General features: G+C 32.7%; 2 protein-coding genes across 2 annotated transcripts in view; one reads left to right on the forward strand and one right to left on the reverse strand.

Moving 5' to 3' along the window:
• Positions 1-698: 698 nt before the first annotated feature.
• LOC123669456 lies at positions 699-2,141 on the forward strand. The gene is made up of 2 exons (XM_045603063.1): positions 699-1,769; positions 1,872-2,141. Exons 1-2 carry the CDS (start codon positions 699-701, stop codon positions 2,139-2,141), a joined length of 1,341 nt encoding a protein of 446 aa, XP_045459019.1.
• A 2,819-nt stretch (positions 2,142-4,960) lies between these two features.
• Positions 4,961-18,786, reverse strand: part of LOC123656673 (sphingomyelin phosphodiesterase) — a 29,195-nt gene continuing 15,369 nt past the window's right edge. The window contains exons 2-12 of the mRNA XM_045592335.1: positions 12,318-12,406; positions 11,437-11,921; positions 11,122-11,353; positions 10,656-10,816; positions 10,296-10,468; positions 9,292-9,486; positions 8,607-8,860; positions 8,420-8,529; positions 8,119-8,303; positions 6,970-7,161; positions 4,961-5,139 (exon numbers count right to left, since the gene is read on the reverse strand). Of these exons, the coding sequence (XP_045448291.1) occupies positions 5,070-5,139; positions 6,970-7,161; positions 8,119-8,303; positions 8,420-8,529; positions 8,607-8,860; positions 9,292-9,486; positions 10,296-10,468; positions 10,656-10,816; positions 11,122-11,353; positions 11,437-11,921; positions 12,318-12,406 (2,146 nt within the window). The 3' untranslated portion in view covers positions 4,961-5,069. The remainder of the gene's footprint in view (positions 5,140-6,969; positions 7,162-8,118; positions 8,304-8,419; positions 8,530-8,606; positions 8,861-9,291; positions 9,487-10,295; positions 10,469-10,655; positions 10,817-11,121; positions 11,354-11,436; positions 11,922-12,317; positions 12,407-18,786) is intronic.

Genomic DNA, 18,786 nt, shown 5'->3' on the forward strand with positions numbered 1-18,786 from the left:
GCACAACCACAGATTATAAAAATGCTAATTGGTCTAGGAGGATTGATCCGCCTAGTAATTGGTAACCATGGAGCTTTGGTAACGTTACCAAACCGGCCAAACCTAAGAAACTACAAACCAAAAAACTAATAGTCCAATTTTATTTGATTTTGTGTTATGAATGGTTTTTTTAAGGAATAATTGTAACTTAGTAAACACAAATGTATCATTTTTTTACTATTTTAGATTTAGTACGTAGGTACAATGTACGTAGAATAGTGCCTTTTATTTTTTCATAATCGTATGGCACATAGCGATCCTAATTCTCTACTCTAAACATATTCTAACGCTAACCCAAGATCGGAGAATGGGAGTCTGGGAGTACTCACTAATATCCATGCCAATAACTTTACAAATAATATTACTTATCTGTAACTCAAAAAGCTGCATTGTGTCAGTTACTCGGTTATTGAAATGTTGATTACTGAGCTTATTGGTTTGCGTTGTTTTAACTGTCACAGCTTCAGTTGATGTTTCTAAAAAGTTTAACGTAAATAATTAGAAAATATTCGAATAATAAACTTCTCAAGTTAACAACATTATAAATATAGGCATAATTCAAAATGGAGCATTTAATATGGAAGTTCACGAAAAAATATTCATTAAAAAACTAATATGTCGTTGAACCAGAGCTTTGATTCGTTTTTGTAACTACCAAAATGGATATACACACTGATATTGTTGAGCCTGTGACGCCTAGTTTATCTTACGATAACATAAGCTATTGGAAGACTGAAGATAGTGGTTATCATACTCTAGGATCTTTAGAAAACTCTGACATTTCGGGTGACAATTTCAAGCATGCAATTTTTAATGGTCAAATAAGTATTACGGGTCAATTTCAAGTCGATTGCTTTGATTTGTCAAAGGAAGTTAGTGTAAGTCCCAGATTGAAGTATAGCACCGGTTTTACAAAAACAAATGAAAGTTACATTGATTCACCACAAAATCGCAGAGGCATTAAAAGAGTGTATCAACAGGAACAAGAAAATTCCGATGTGAGCTATAGCTCTGTGCCAACCCCAACCAGCATAATAGCTGGAGGGTTACGCAAGCTGAGATGCACTGAAAACAATAAATTTAATGTTAGCTGTTCTCCTGTAAGTTTAAGCCATAAAAACTTTTTAGAACCAGAGCTATGCTCATTTAATAATCATTTACACGTCTCCTATCCAACCACACCAGTTAAAAAAAATTGTAGGAATGGTTGTAAACTAAGAAGTCCTTTAAACTCAAGAAGACAGTTTAAGTTTTGGAAAGATAGAGATAATTTTGAAATCCATTCACTTTCTTGTGAAACACAAGTATTGCAACCCAGAGCAAAGCCTGCCAAGCCAAATGAAAACAATGTGTTTAAATATAAACCAAATCAGAAGATTGATATAATTAAGATGTTATATTTGGATGCATGTGCAATGCCTCCAATAATGAAGATATTTAATTATTTGTCACATGAAGATATTTATAATTTTACCCTTGTGAGTCAAGTTTGGCAAAGAGTATGGGAAGACGTGAGCAAGGTAAAAACAAAAAAACAGGAATATGTGCGCTTCCTAAAGAATGCTAGAGAAAACCAGGAAAATAAAATGTCCACACCTAAGAATAATTGTATAAAACAGATTAGGCCATTGATGGAGATTCATAATATTCAAAGTAATTACCACCAAGTATGTACTCAAAACAGTCCACCAGGGTCACCCAGTACTATTAAATTCAGGAGATATACGAAGGTAAGTAGTAGTAGTAAAATTTAATAAGTAATTTTAATAGATGCCTTCTTATATAACAAATAAACAAAATGCATATTCCAATAATAACGTTCTTTTTATCAGGCCGCTGCACTAGATTCACGTAAACAGTTACCATGCATCAAGTGCCATCAACCGGCCAAAGTTACAGAAGAAATCTCAGGAGAAGAATGGGTTGAATGTACCAATAAGAACTGTTTTTACCAGTTTTGTAGGCTTTGTAAAGGCGAGAGACATTCAGGTAAGAAATGTTTCCAGTATGATCTGGATGCACCGAGTCCATCAAAAAGACAAAAGAACTCGTGTGCAATAGGTACAAAAAAGAGCAGAAGAAACTTGAGAAGACTCTTGTGATATTAAAAAACTACTTAGGAACACGAATTTTATACCAGTGACATTAGTAATAATATATAAGCATTTCATATCCAAAGATATGATTTCTAAAATCATTGTGAGATTACTATGATGTAAATTTGTAGTAATTGAGGAAACCATGGTCTGATTATGTGCCATTTATAATAATAACAATTATATACAGGATTAATGATTCATTCTATACCTCTTATAAAATTTGTTGCAATTTTTTGTACTATCTTTCTAACAGTACCCTTATATTACTAAATTTGCTTTAAGTCAGTTTTCCATTATTTAATTAGTATTTATTTTGGTATTAATTAGTATTGGTGAATTCATTTTGTGTATTTAAAACAATATTTTGTTTCTTCAAAAATAAATAAGAAAACATTATTTCAAGGACAGGAATTAAAATATCTTAGGACAGCACTAAAATTAGAATAATATAACAGACTGATTTACTAAATAAATTGATTTAATTAGATTGTCGGCGTTGTTTATCTCAAAATTGCGAATGACAGCTTAGTTTTATTTTAATCTAGAATTTCTGTGTTGAATTTGTAGTAATTTTTTTCAAGACACTAAATTTACTTGTTGAATCTTAATTGCTTAGATTTTAAATTGTGTAAAATAAGTACAAAGAATCATAAACTGTGATATTAAATATAACAGTAACTTTCAATTTTTTTTTTGCAAGTTTAAAATTTTGCTTTCCTGCGGTATAAGTTCATAGGTACATTATACGTGGTTAAAATCTGCTTAATATATTAAATAAAAGAAACAAAAAAGGCCATTGTGAAACATCACAGCTTTTGCATTTATTTATTTTTAAGTACAAATTACAATTAAAGATCTAACATTCCCAAGCTCTATATGGTTTCAGAACAAATATAGATAGCGATATGGTAAAATCAGTTATTATTAAATTTTACACATTCTATTTAATATAACAAATTGGTAAATAGTAAAATTAGTAAGTGTGTGTCACTTACGATACATCAAGTAAAAACTCTTGTAATAATTTTTAATACTCCTACTCTTTTCTAGTCCATCATCTTATCATCATTGTAACCAATAAAGTTATCCTTTGAAACGCCGTTATTTATGTAAATATATTTCATGTCGAAGCATTATGATATTCGCCAAATCTTTAACGAGTTTAGTAAAAGTTGAAGTTTTAAGAATGGTAGCGCGCCAAACCAGCTTCGTTACTTGTATCCATCACAGTCAAAACCTGTTCTTAAAACGGCAATACTTAGCCTGAACAGCGAAAATGAAATCGTACAATATAACATGAAATGGATAAACATAAATAAAATCGAGATTAATATTAGTCGCTTTCACATAGCTCCAATATTCTTTGTCATTTATTTGGATTTATTTATATCGATAAATATTTTAAGATGAAAGAGTTATATGAATTTTAATAAAAAATACTCTTAATTAGTAATATATTAAGTGTTCAAGGTAAAATTTAAAGTTGAATAAGGACGGCAAAAATTTTAAAAAGTATGAACCCCTCTTTATCTTCTTAGTTCTTAAATTTTATTCGGCCGTACATTTGAAACCGGTTAGGTTGCGTGATTCCCATCATAATATCTAGACGCGTGTAAATAATAACAATCGTTTTCAAAGTGTTTTAGTTCTAGACTAAAGAATAATGACATTTTTTTAGTTTTAATTATTGTACTTAGGTTTAGTTATTCGTGTACATTACTAGTGTCTTGTTGCCATGTCAATTGCGGAGATTGAGTTCTGCGAACGAAATGGGACCAAAATTATCGAAGTATTTTGTGCGTTTTAACATATATAATTATACCTATTTGATTTTTAAAGTCATAATTTTATTGGAAATGGAAACAAGATTGCAATTAGACGGAAACATCGAATGTCTATTATTCCCTTGACGAAAACAGAAATTTTTTGTTGATAGAAATTAATATATATTTTTTTGATTTTGTAAAAATGGTTTCTTTTAAAATGACATTTCATTGATTCCTTGTCAATAATTTGCGATTTTGTAATTTTAATTCATTTTATACCTATCAACTACTTTTACAAAGATACTCTGAACTGGAACTGCACTGGATGGTAAAAGCCTGTAAATGTGCTGGATGAAAAGAAAAGGGTTGTGGTCTTGTAGGTATTTCTACCGTGCCTCGGAGAACACTTAAAGCTATTGTTCCCGTCTGTTATTACCACTTCAGAATGATCAGTAGTCCTCTTGAAGGGCAAATTGATACGAAAATTTTAGGTCAACACGCAGTGAATCATTCCCAACTCTTTTCTTGACCTTTACTCTTATAAATTTATTTCAAAAATTTTTATACTTATAGATAACTGTAAATTATGCAAGTTAACTGCTACAAGTTTGGAATAAGTTTATAATTGTATTAGGTCGCTTAATAAATAATTCTCCCACAGTAGTAATTGATAGAATATTTTATTGTACCCAGTTTAATTTTATTTGATAATTGACCACTGATGTTGCCTCATATACGTATTATTTTTCGCAAAACATTGCTTTTGGTTTTTAGTAGCTTGAAATGATTGTAAATGATCTTTAATTTTAATTTAATGCGAATTGCTTAAGAAGCTCTCTTATCTATTTTTAATAAAAAACAAATGAAAAACATTTTCTTTTTGTATCATTTATTAAAGGTAAAAATTTTCCTATATACCTATATTGTTTAATTACACATTTACAGAACATATTTACAAAAACTTATTGATAAAGCCTTAATTAAATGACAAAAAATAAAAAATATTATAAAGGAAGAAAAATAATTATACCATGTAGGTAGATGGTAAAGATTAAGTAAATAAAAAGGCTTTTATTTTGTTGTTAAAATAAATACTCAAAGAACTTTGTTCTAGTAGATTAATCCGGTGGTGAAGAGACCATTTTGTCTTACTTGTTCTCCATTTTCAGCCGAGACCCATAACAAACTTTGGTATTTGATAAGCAACTTGCGGTATTTGCATCAACATTGACACCCTGTAATGAAACAAAAAGTATTGATTGCTATATTGTCATATAACGTTAGTGTAAATTTTAGATATTGTGCCAAATACTTATTGTAATATTAAAATTAAAGAACGATTGAAATTAATGTATTAATATAATATCTGTAAGGAAATCTGCTTTCGCATTTCAATTTATACGTTTCGCTAGAAACTATATAAATTCTAATGCGAAAAGATCAAGATCGTTGTATCTAATTCAATTATTTTATACAATGTCGTCTAAATTTAAGCATGCCACAAAGTATCTATGTTGAATTTCCTGCGTTGCGTTGCATCGCTAATCCATTTTCATTGCACAAGTGAAATACCTAGATTTTTTTTATTGTTTCAAATACAGTTATTTTATCAGTCAGTTCAAACTATTGCAGTCCACTGCTGGACATATGCCTCCCTAAGTTCGCGCCATCCCGGTTTTCCACAATCCTCATCCACACAATACAGTTATTACATTAATATAACTTGTTTTGAATCAATACCAACAACAACGTTAAACAAAAGTTAACAATAGTTAAACAGGAAATTAGACTTATATTAGTGACATGGTTATCTTTGTTTTGTAAAATCATATGTTCCGCTTTTCCGCTTGGCACATATCGTTGGTTTTTACACATTGGAATTGATAGATATACATTTACAATAATACCTCGACGCACCAACCTTTGTCCAACATCACCTATAAGAGTCCCATCACCACACCAGTTAAACTTGCTGTACACTAGGTCTGTGAGGTATAAAAAGATTATTACTTAGTATTACTTTAGGCACTTTTTAATTGGCATTAACTATACCTGTACTCCGTGATCGTTACAGGTTTCCAACTCAGTTACATGCAAGTGGTATAGGCTATCTAGTAAAGGACTTAACTAAAACTAATAGATCAAAGCCGTAACAAGCAACAGCTGTAGCAGAATAATTATTGAATTAAGTAGGTGCAATATGCCCTCTATTAAATACGTTATGATACATATTGAAAGTTTTGTTATGTAAGTTTATTTGAGTTGGTGATATGTTATGTTGTGAATAGCTGACATAAATATATAAGATTTTATTTACTACAATATTCAGCTCATCATCATCATCATTTCCGCCTATCAGAGTCCACTGCTGGACATAGGCCTCCACAAGTTCACGCCAAAAATGGCGTGAACTCATGTGTTTTGCTCATGGTCACCACGCTGGGCAGGCGGGTTGGTGACCGCAGGGCTGGCTTTGTCGCACCGAAAACGCTGCTGCCCGTCCTCGGCCAGTGTATTTAATATTTTAATATTCAGCTCATCAAAAAGAAAAGTAATGTTTATTATAACGACCAAATTGTCGACCGCATACTACAGAACTAAAGTTACCTAATACTGTTGTATTCCGAATTTCCTACTTTGTAAAGACCTGCATTTGCAATGTCAGATTAATAGTCATATATGTAGGTCCATGATATATATTTTATGGATGTAAACTGGTTGGTAAAATAAGAATGTGTGCGACGTAAGAACCTAGTTATTACTTACAACAACATAACGCCTACGATTAATTAGAGAAGCATATGAGGTAATAATTATGTACATTTTCAGACAGACTTCTAGCACTTAAATGAATAATTATCGTTAATTAATATTTAAAAACTGCATTTGAATACTTTACGGCAATAAAATTAGTGAATAGACAAATGTTAAGACATATAAGGAGAAGAAGTAAATGCACTTTTCTACAAGCTTGTGATAAGTAGCTAATGTTGAAATACATTTTAAGCAGTGAAAAGAAGAATATATCGGCAAAAGCACGAATGAGACGCTGTGTAGCAACTCACGAGACGGACAGGCCATTGTAGAGCCACGCGCGCCAGGTCTGCGGCGTGGGCGAGGCGCCGTCGATGCGCGCCTCGATGTGGCCGCACAGCGCGCGCCGGTCGTGCGAGCGGCCCGAGCGCGCGTCGCATATCAGCCGCTTGCGACACTCGCCGTCGCAGCTGCCGCGCCGCGGACTGTTCTTCCAGTAGTGTCTGCGCGGGAAATACCATATTCGTTGTTGTTGTTGTTCTTTACGCACGTTTGCCTTGGGCGGTAAGCTGGTGAATGCTTGACGAGAGTGATATGGAAAGTGTGATCGGGCGAGGCGAACGGAAGGTGAGAGGGGGATATAAGTTAGATGGAGCTAAAGAATCAGTCCTGTCGTCTAAAGCACACACGTTTTTTTTTTTTTAAATATAATACTATAAAACAGCGATATAAATTTGACGCCAATGTCTGTGGCATCGTAGCTCTTGAATAGATGGACCGATTTCGATACTTTCCTAAATGAGAGTTACTTAGTGTTGGTTCTTAGCAATGTTCAGTAAAAATCCGTCCAGCAGTTTGAAGAGTATCAGTTATTGTCCAAAATGATGTACATAATTTTTTGTCATAAATTGGATTTTTTATTTATTTATGTATGATTATTGCGTAAGGGTTTTTAAATGTTTAACTTAATTTTACACCACTACTGATATTAAGCATATGGTCCGCCTGACAATAAGCGTGTACTGTAACCATTGGGCCCCAGTAATACTAGGAGAGGAAATCAACCCAGGAGCTCAGGCTAACTAATTCATCACAGGATTAAAGATCATACAACTAGACCTGAGGCTAATGTAATATATTTTATTATAAGACCAGGCTAATGTAATCTATTTTCAATTTGTAAAATCCAAAAAGTTTTGCGGATACAGGCAATAAATTGTCACACCTACCTACCTAAAGTATACTTTTCCGTTATTGAAACTTTTAGCAGTTTAAACTGAAGTTATCATTGGCACTTTTATGAACAAATATTGTCATATATTATAACTATATTAATTTATTACGAGGCAAATAATCTTTCCATACATAGGTACTTATCTTTTATTCTTTTCGACGAAAAGACTAACACGAAAAATATATAATTTTAAACTATTTAAGGGTATAAATAAAAATGTTCTTACTTGTGATATAAATTAAAGACGTCTTCTTTAGAAGTCATATCATCTATAAACTTGTCCCAGTCCTGTGGACGAAGAGATGGCATCATGTAAGCAGACCGCGCCGAATACAATTTATACCAAATAGGATACCCGAATAGGTTTGCTTCTTTCAAGTTCATTATCCATGTTTCGTGGTCAACTACTAACTGAAATACAATATTAGATTATAATCAGATATGTTTTTATTACTATTGAAAAATAATTTCATAGTGATTTAAACTAATGTAATGTAAATAATTATTAATTAAGTATACAAACTCACTCGAGTAGTAGCATCGTGGTCTCCATCGACATAGTATATTCTATATCCTAAATTTAAATCATAGTAAGGTGACACGGAGGGCCCCACGTATGCTATACTTGTTGCTCTACCTATAAAAAAAGGCTCCTTATAATAAGCTAAATATATTTTACCGAACTATTTGCAATTAAGCTGCATGATTACACACCTAGATCATTTGGGTCATAAAACACTTCAAATTCGTCGAAATGCGTGTGACCGAAGAACTGAGCGGTTATAGTTGACTCATACCGATTGATGATCGCATAATAATTCCTACTCCACACTTTAAGACAATCGGAATGTCCAGGTGGAATATGACCAATTATGTGAACTTTTTCGCCATTAAATTCAGCCGATTGAAGCTCATAAATAAACCACTGCAATTCTGTTGCTGGATCTGTACTATTTAGTAATAGCCACCTAAAAATGAAAATTAACAAATTTGTAAACAACCTCACTTATTTATGAATATATTTAAAACAATAACATATCGAAGCATAAAGTCTGACGATTTGTAATCGACATATTATAAGGCAATTACGTTCATAACATCACAACAATACGGGTATACGTAAGTTAATAAAGAGCGTTGTACTGGGCAATTTGACTCACTATTTTAAATTGACTTAATTTTATTCAAGGATGCATATAAAGGTCCAATTTGAGGCATAACAATCGTGGGTATATAACATGTACAGCTTCTAACTCATAATATAACCCATTTAATTACTTTTATAGAAATACTTAATTTTTTCTACAAATTTACGAAATGCACTCGAAAAAAAAAATTATGAAATGCTTTGCTTTCTACCTATTTTTTAAACTGTAAGATAGTCAACATGAAATGTTACCAGTTTTTGTTATTGCAATAGTTCATATTAAGAGATATGATGCGGAAACCAGGCCGCACGAGCACGGAGTAGAAGGCACCGCGACGCACGGTGTGCGACACGCCGGCGGGCAGCCAGCGGCGCCACTGTGCATCCAACTCATTGTACAGCCACGCTATATTTGAGTCCGGTGATGAGATGTATGGCGGCGGGAAACTAAAACATAATAAAATTATTACGAAACTGTAATTGTATATCTCATAGAATACCGTATTACATTGGCGGTAACACAATTATGTATACAAAAAAATAATACGTGTATTTGGTAATTGCATTCTTTGAGAAAATTTGGGTGGCTGTTAATAACCTTAAACCCATTGTTATAAAAATATATTACAGTTCACGCTTGGCATACATACGAAAAGGTCACATTTGACATAATTATGACGTGAAATACATAATCGTATTTCCAATAAAGCTTGTTATAAATAAGTACCCGTATTTTGTATTTTTTTTCATCAGTAATCACCTTACAACAAGTTTGCTGTATATTAATTTTTATTCTTATTAGTTAGAAATATGTGCGGGTACGTTCTACATTAAACGTAGGTCGGTATGTATACCTATTCGTTAGAGTTTGAAATTGTTTTTGTCCTTGATTAAAAAAAATGTAATTTTCACTTAGAGTAATTAAAAAAAAAATATTAAGCCAGTATTACGTTTTCGTTGATTATTGTACGAAATTCGTTTAATGTAAAACTAGAATTCATATATTTATATTATATATATGTTTCTTTTTTTTTTTGTACAAGTCCACAGAAATTTTATTGGAGAAATTTGGAGGAAAGCAAGTAATACATACCTATAGGACCATTATAAATAATCAATATTGCACTATTATATATAATTATTATTCCACTACTAAATTTACTATTTATGAGAATTCACAGTTAAGTCCCATAATTGTTAGTCAAGTTTCGAAGATATATAAACATCGAATAAATAAATAAAGAGTAGAAAGGTACCTATTTACTGGCGAAGATTCGTGGTTACCGAGAGCAGGAAAAATCGGTACACCCGGGAACATATCGGACATTTGAGCCACAGTTTCTTGAAGAACCTTAAGATTTTCTTCCTTTGTTTGGTTCCAGACATCGTGAGGTGGCAAATCTCCGGTCCATAGAATGTAGTCTATGTCCTGAACGTACAAAGTGTAAATGTTGTAAAAGGTGATACAGAACATTAACTAATACATCATCTTAAAAACATGTTGGTCAGGTGTCCAATAATTGCTTTTTTTTATTATAGACTTTTTCTAGGAATTCCAAGAAATTAAATTTTGTCTTAAAAGTAACTTATCGTTTTTAGTGGGAGGACTAACTTACAGTATGTGTGTCAGCGATGTGTTTCAACATATGATCTATGGTCCGTTTAGGCGTATCACACTTGCGGTAGTCTCCCCATCGTCCGGCACCACCTCCTGGAGTCAACGCAGGACCACTAGACGCACGACAACAAAGAGGCTCGTTGCATTCAGCGTTTGCCCCTGACATTAAAAAAAATGGTAAATGTAATCGTAATATTCTTATCAAAAATAAAAATACTTAAAATAATTTCTACAAACATATGATAAACGAAACAAAAAATTAGTCTACAAAGGTTTAAAATTTTGCCCTGACATTAAAAAAATGGTAAATGTAATCGTAATATTCTTATGAAAAATAAAAATACTTAAAATAATTTCTGCAAACATATGTTAAACGAAACAAATAACGAATTAAAAACTAAGTCTTTTTATGCCAATTGAATGGGTCAAGGGTTGTCGAGTGCAAGTCAGATTAAATAAATTACCTTCTGCATAGTAAGGATCAAAATGAGTATCAGATATTTGCAGAACTTTAAACGATGGAGCCTTTTCAATAGGTGCATCCAGAGCACGTACGGCTGGCTTCGGTACTGGAGGAAAGGCCACTTCCCATTCATGGTAAGGATTATAGACGTCGCCACAAGCATCTCCAATAACAAAACTACATATTTCGTCAGGACCGATGGTAATTCTTTTGAGAACGTAAACTACTTCACTCTATAATAAAAATATAATGTTTAAAAACTAAAATTAACGTTAAATTATTAATATTTACCGTACCATAAATAAAAAAACCTTACCCCAAAAAGTCTTGTGATTCCTTCACAAACTCTTGCAGATTGGATATTTAATGACACGCAAAACTGATATATCATTTTATTTATTTCTTCTTTGCTCTTTCCGAGTCGCATGTAATGTTGTAATAAGCCAGCGCCCGCTTTGCATGCCGTACAAGATACTTTAGACATAACGGAATGTTCGACTTCATAGTATACTTGTTTTAAATTTAACAATTTTAAAGCTTTATCTACGAAGAGGGGTAAATTTGAACTTTTGTCACTATCCCATAGGAGTCGGGAGTAATTGCGTTTTAAAGCTGCCATATGGGCTATTAGTTCAGTTTCGTTGGCAGATGGGGGTAGCTTGTGAGTGAAGTTTAATGGCGTGAAGAATAGTTCATCATTACGAGGTGTTTCAGTCCAATTCCAAGTATCCATTGGCGGTCTCCATTTTATGACAGGCTTAATATTTCTTCTTGATTGTCTTTGCAAGAATAAGGGATTACCTATAGAAATTAACATAAACAATGGGTAGTACTAGGAAAAAGAAATATGAATTAAACTGTATTTTGTTCACTGTCGATACAGTTATAATAATCGCATATAGCGCTCTATGCGTATAAAAAAATGTTTTGCTTAATTCCACGATAAAACTATGACTGACTACTTTCTTAGATATGCTTAAAAGTTAAGTAAAAACGTTAAAGCCATATTAATATTTTTTTCATACTAACGATAGATATGTAATAATAATTGTATTATGGTCGTAAAGATTACAGTTATCATGGTAAAATCTTGCCGAGAATTAATCTTATTATGTATTTAAGACCTAGATTCTTTAATTAATTCTGCACGTATTGCGCGATGTGAGATTAATATTGTTTGAAAAATTAATGACTCACCTGATGTCATAGCAATTGAAATGGCGATTACTAAAGGTAAACGCCATGGTATTCTTATGATCATAACGAAAAACTGTGAAAAAGATAATCTGTAAAGAAAAACACAATATTACATAAAATATATATATCACAGTCACCTAAATATATAGGTACATACATCTTCACATCGAATATTCAGTTCAGCCTAATGTAGTCCACTGCTGGACATAGGTCTCCACAAGTTCGCACAAAAATGGAGTGAGCTCATGTGTTTTGCCCATAGTCACCACGCTTAGAAGGCGGGTTAGTGACCGCAGGGCTGGCTTTGTCGCATCTAAGACGCTGTGCCCGTCTTCGACTTATGTATTTTAAAGCCAGCAGTTGGATGGTTATCATCGACATCGAATATTATGGTATAGTAATTACTGTACAACAAATGTTCTTTTAAAGATTTTTTTTAATGTTCGTCTGCTTGTCTTAAATCATTTAAGCAACTGAACAGATTTTACTGACACAGTATAACTAAATAACTAGTCATAACATACGCCGTAACCAGGATAACGGAGTTATAACCAATAAAAACTCCGTTAAAACCGTGTAATATCTAGTTGAATACATTCAGGCAACGACTCGTTTTGACCAAGAATGCAAACGAACTATTTTTTGAATATAGAAACAGGCTTAAGTTGTCTGTCATCAAATAAATTTTGGAATGCCTATGTTCTTTAGAATAATAATGGCCTTGTAAAATGGTAATAACATTATACAATCGTATAGCTTAAAGATATGAATAAAAATTTCTTCTAAATTTTAACACTACTTAATGATCTTTCACTTCCAGAATGTCCAGTTATAAACTAAATAATGTATACTATAAATTATCCGTAATAAAGAGTGTCATAAACTTATTCCAATTCATATCTCGTACGTAGTAAGGGTCTCATAAAAGTTTTAAAGCTTAAATTCGTCAAGAACAAAAATCCTAGTGAAAGTAGGTCAAAATGATGATGGCTTATAAGATAAACATAAAATATTATATCTACATTTTATAATGTTTAATACTTGCAAGTATTAAAAATTGTATTTACATAAAATTTAACTACTGACTATATATATATATATATATATATATATATATATATATATATATATACTAGCTGTGCCCGCGGCTTCGCCCGCGTTGAAATTAGTATGTCACAAAGTTTTCCCGGCAAACTTCCAGTGAAACTCTCATCAAAATCGGCTTAGCCGTTCCGTAAACCTTCCTCTTGCCGTTCAGTAAATTTTGAGCGAATCGATCACATACACTTTGAGGACTTTTTTTTATAATACACTAAATGTTGCCCGCGACTACGTCCGCGTGGTTATGAAGATATGCATTACTATTAAGATGTTTAACGCAAATTATTTTTATTTCAGTCACTTGAAATGCTTATCAGACTGAGTAACTTTTTAAAAGGCACAATTTAGTAAAATTTAATAGTTATTTTTATAAAACCTCTCTATACACCACATTTTTAGTTTTATTTTCAGGCTGTGTGTGTTTCATATAAACCATCAAATCCAATTAAACCCCCTTAGCGGTGGAATATCCTAAAATCCCTTCTTAGCGGACGTCTGCTAACTATAATCTACCTCCCTGCCAAATTTTATCTTTGTCCAACCTGGATGGATAGACCATCCAGCGGTTTTTGATTTCTCGTGATGAGTGAGTTAGTGACCTTTCTCTTTTATATATATAGATTATGATACATTATTTGAACACCTCCTCACCATCTATAGAGCATATATTTTAAATTTCAAGTCTCTTCAAAAACATAAGACTTTCGTACAAACTTCCGACCCCCGTTTTATCCCCTTAGGGGTCGATTTTCGTAAAATCAGTTCTTAGTGAATGTCTACGCCCTATAAGGAACCTACCAGCCAAATTTTAAGTTTGTAGCTGTTATAGTTTCGGAGTGATGAGTGAGTCAACCTACCGTCCCCCGTTTTAACCCCAAAAAGGAGTTGATTTCTAAAGATACATCATTTGGACACCTTCTCATTATCTATAAGGCAAACATTTTAAATTTCAAGTCTCTTACTTCAAAAACATGGGACTTTCATACAAACTTCCAACCCCCGTTTTATCCCCTTAGGGGTCGAATTTCGTAAAATCTGTTCTTAGCGAATGTCTACGATCTATAAGGAGCCTATCTGCCAAACTTCAAGTTTTTAGGTGTTATAGTTTCGGAGATTTCGTGATGAGTGAGTCAACCTACCATCCCCCGTTTTAACCCCAAAAGGGAGTTTGATTTCTAAAGATACATCATTTGGACACCTTCTCATCATCTATAAGGCAAACATTTTAAATTTCAAGTCTCTAACTTCAAAAACATGGGACTTTCATACAAACTTCCAACCCCCGTTTTATCCCCTTAGGGGTCGAATTTCGTAAAATCCGTTTTTAGCGAATTTCTACGCTCTATAAGGAGCCTATCTGCCAAACTTCAAGTTTTTAGGTGTTATAGTTTCGGAAATTTCGTGATGAATGAGTAAACCTACCATCCCCCGTTTTAACCCGAAAAGGGAGTTTGATTTCTAAAGATACATCATTTGGACACCTTCTCATCATCTATAAGGCAAACATTTTAAATTTCAAGTCTCTTACTTCAAAAACATGGGACTTTCATACAAACTTCCAACCCCTGTTTTATCCCCTTAGGGGTCGAATTTCGTAAAATCCGTTTTTAGCGAATTTCTACGCTCTATAAGGAGCCTATCTGCCAAATTTCAAGTTTTTAGGTGTTATAGTTTCGGAGGTTTCGTGATGAGTGAGTCAACCTACTATCCCCCGTTTTAACCCCAAAAGGGAGTTGATTTCTAAAGATACATTATTTGGACACCTTTTCATCATCTATAGAGCATAAATTTTAAATTTCAATTCTCTTACTTCAAAAACATAGGACTTTCATACAAACTTGCAACCCCCGTTTTACCCCCTTAGGGGTCGAGTTTCGTAAAATCCGTTCTTAGCGGATGCCTACGTCTTATAAGGAGCCTACCTGCCAAATTTCTAGTTTGTAGGTGTTATAGTTTCGGAGATTTCGTGATGAATGAGTAAACCTACCATCCCCCGTTTTAACCCTAAAAGGGAGTTTGATTTCTAAAGATACATCATTTGGACACCTTCTCATCATCTATAAGGCAAACATTTTAAATTTCAAGTCTCTTACTTCAAAAACATGGCACTTTCATACAAACTTCCAACCCCCGTTTTATCCCCTTAGGGGTCGAATTTCGTAAAATCCGTTTTTAGCGAATTTCTACGCTCTTTAAGGAGCCTATCTGCCAAATTTCAAGTTTTTAGGTGTTATAGTTTCGGAGGTTTCGTGATGAGTGAGTCAACCTACTATCCCCCGTTTTAACCCCAAAAGGGAGTTGATTTCTAAAGATACATTATTTGGACACCTTTTCATCATCTATAGAGCATAAATTTTAAATTTCAAGTCTCTTACTTCAAAAACATAGGACTTTCATACAAACTTGCAACCCCCGTTTTACCCCCTTAGGGGTCGAGTTTCGTAAAATCCGTTCTTAGCGGATGCCTACGTCTTATAAGGAGCCTACCTGCCAAATTTCTAGTTTGTAGGTGTTATAGTTTCGGAGATTTCGTGATGAGTGAATGACCTTTCGCTTTTATATATATTATAGAATATAGAATATAGATATATATATATATATATATATATTTTTGCCGTTTGCAGTCGAAACACTTGGACCTTGGAATAGCAGTGCTAAAAAAATTTAAATGAGATTACTCCTGGCCTTATTAAATCCACCGGTGACAAGAGGGCTGGTGCATTTTTTGGCCAGAGAATCGGCTTAGCGATTTAACGGGGAAATGCTGCCACCATTCTTGGCACAATTCCAGGCGGACATGATTTGTACCATAACTATCTGTAAATATTTAGTTCTTAAGTTGTGAATTGTAAATGTATAATCTTCTATATATATAAAAAAAATTGTTTGTCTGTACATCCTTTTAGAATCGTAACCTATGTATTTGATCATGTCATGATCTTCAGCAAAGTGTTGTGCATGAGCCCACAAAGGTTTCTGAGTTGGTACGGAAAAAAAAACGTAGAAACGCGTGCAGGACAAATGAAAATTGTTAACACATAAAGAAAATATTATTAATTTATTTCTTGAGAAAAAGTCTACATAAAGAAACAATTTATTATAATATTTATTATATGTTTTTTATACCTATAGTAAAAAAGAAATATTTTATAGATATTACTAGCTGACCCCGCAAACGTTGTTTTGCCATATATGTTATTAACCCCCCTTAATCCCCCCCCCCATTACTTAATTGTATGAAAAATAGATGTTGTCCGATTTTCAGACTTATCCGATACGCACACAAAATTTCATAAAAATCAGTCCAGTCGTTTCGTAGTATTGTAACTAACATTGTGACAAGAGAATTTTATATATAAGATTATAAGTTTTAAGTCCTCGGCATAGCTCTACCGGATAATATGGCTGTTTATGGGCCGAAGACAAGTGTATATCCTTACAAGTGTATATCCTTACAATTTTATAATCTTTCTTCTTTAAGAAACTTTCTTATAATTCTGCAAGTATTACAAAAATTGTAAAATTATATAAATATTCGTTTGTAGACCTAGAGATTGCTCTATTACGCGCGGGATTCAACGAGATCCTGCACTCTTAAATATTAAAAAATCTAAAAAGTATGGGTTTTTATTAATCACATTATATTGTACATAATAAATTTTTGTTTAACTGGTCATATATAATTTAAAATATCGAAATTTGTTTCCTAGCAATATAATTATTAAATCATAATCAAGTACAAGTAATCAGAGTTTTCAGCCCAATCGGGTAAATTATTTGTCAATCAGAAATGCTTACAATTAGCGAAGATATGGTCAAACGGTCAAACCTAATGTATGTATTTAGAGTATGAGTAATTTTCAAAATTTTCCTTTGGCATAAAAAGTATATTAGACATAAAAGTGTTTTATTCTCTTGCTTGTAGGTTGGACCGTGATAGCAAAGCATCAGATGATGTCGATTTCATCGGACAAGATTCAAGATTTACTCATAGTTCTGTCAGTTGTTGTATGGTCATTTTTATGTTTCTTTTTCATGTTTAAGCTCTTTCTCTAATTTTTCCTTCAACGAAAGGACAGCACCTGGTGTCATTTGTAGACACGTCGAACGAGAACATGTCGCTTTTATACTTCTAGTTTTCTTCAACTACAGTGAATCTTATTATATATTTATTTTTTATTTTTGGCGTATTTCCCGTAAGATTTAGCACTAGTTTTTACTTTGCGGGATATGTGGATCCGCGTTTTGGACGTGCGAGAAACCGTGGTAATGCGGGATCCCGCATTGCAGAATTGCAAACCCTACTATCGACACTATTGTTACAGTATTTAGATTCCTGATAGATGTTACTTCAGAACTTTTTACTGGGTAAACCATTCTTATTTTAATCGAAAGGTGGTGTAGTGCGTGTCATGTGGTCCTATTTAAATGTCATTGATACAACAAACATGGTGAACAAGTACTTTTTAAGTTGTATCTAATAATGCGTATTTGCTTCAGCTATCGGAAACCAATAAAACTACTTCGTTTCGGACTATCGATCAAATGATATTACAAGGCCAGATCTACTATAACGTAATGAGTTATATTATCCACTAGAGGGCAGTAGCAGTTTATAATTTTATAAATAATTTTGATGATTCTTATTTTAATTGAGAGCTGATGTTCTTGTCATGTGGCCCCATTTAAATTTGATCGAGATCTGATAACTACTTTTTGAGTAATCTTAGATAACGCGGATTTACAAGACTATTTTGCGTCTACATACGTTGTGTTACTTGTCGAAATAATTAAAGTCGGTTTTTTTTTCGTTTGCGCGCAAACACAATTATGTATAATATAATAATGCTTCTTAGCTTGATTCTTTAACTTGATCTTGAAAAGCAAAAATAAACCCTTCTGTCTCAGAAAGAGCTCTCCATGCTCTATGTCGTTATACAGCAAGTAATTGAATTCCGAAATTTCAACATTAAGAATGTTTACGTAATATACTGAATTTAATATAAATTTTAAAAGTGAAATTATTCACAAGATGACATACAATTAAGTAACAACTTTGCGAATCACAGAGCGTGAATTAGCATAATTATGATAAAATATCTTTAATAGTCTAAAATATGAATATAAATACTAAGTCTTTTTCTTTCTTAGAAAGACTTTATTAAATGTCAACTTGTTATATAATATTGTAGGATACCTATAACAAGAATAAACTATTAACTACACATAATTATGTTAAAAGTATTTTTCGTTATAAGCTAATTAATAGCTGAGACATTTCAGTTTATATAGAATATCCAGTCTATTATTACAGAATTAAATAGAACTTTTTAAATTTTTGTACATGTTCAAAAATATCATTTAATTT

Source organism: Melitaea cinxia, chromosome 1, assembly GCF_905220565.1.
Source record: "Melitaea cinxia chromosome 1, ilMelCinx1.1, whole genome shotgun sequence".
NCBI classification, from domain to species: domain Eukaryota; kingdom Metazoa; phylum Arthropoda; class Insecta; order Lepidoptera; family Nymphalidae; genus Melitaea; species Melitaea cinxia.

What these genes read in the sequence shown, in the direction of transcription:
- LOC123669456 (XM_045603063.1), top strand. Translation starts at nt 699, where the DNA reads ATGGATATACACACTGATATTGTTGAGCCTGTGACGCCTAGTTTATCT. An exon ending in AATTCAGGAGATATACGAAG is followed by an intron (nt 1,770 to 1,871) that starts GTAAGTAGTAGT and finishes TCTTTTTATCAG; the next exon opens with GCCGCTGCACTAGATTCACG.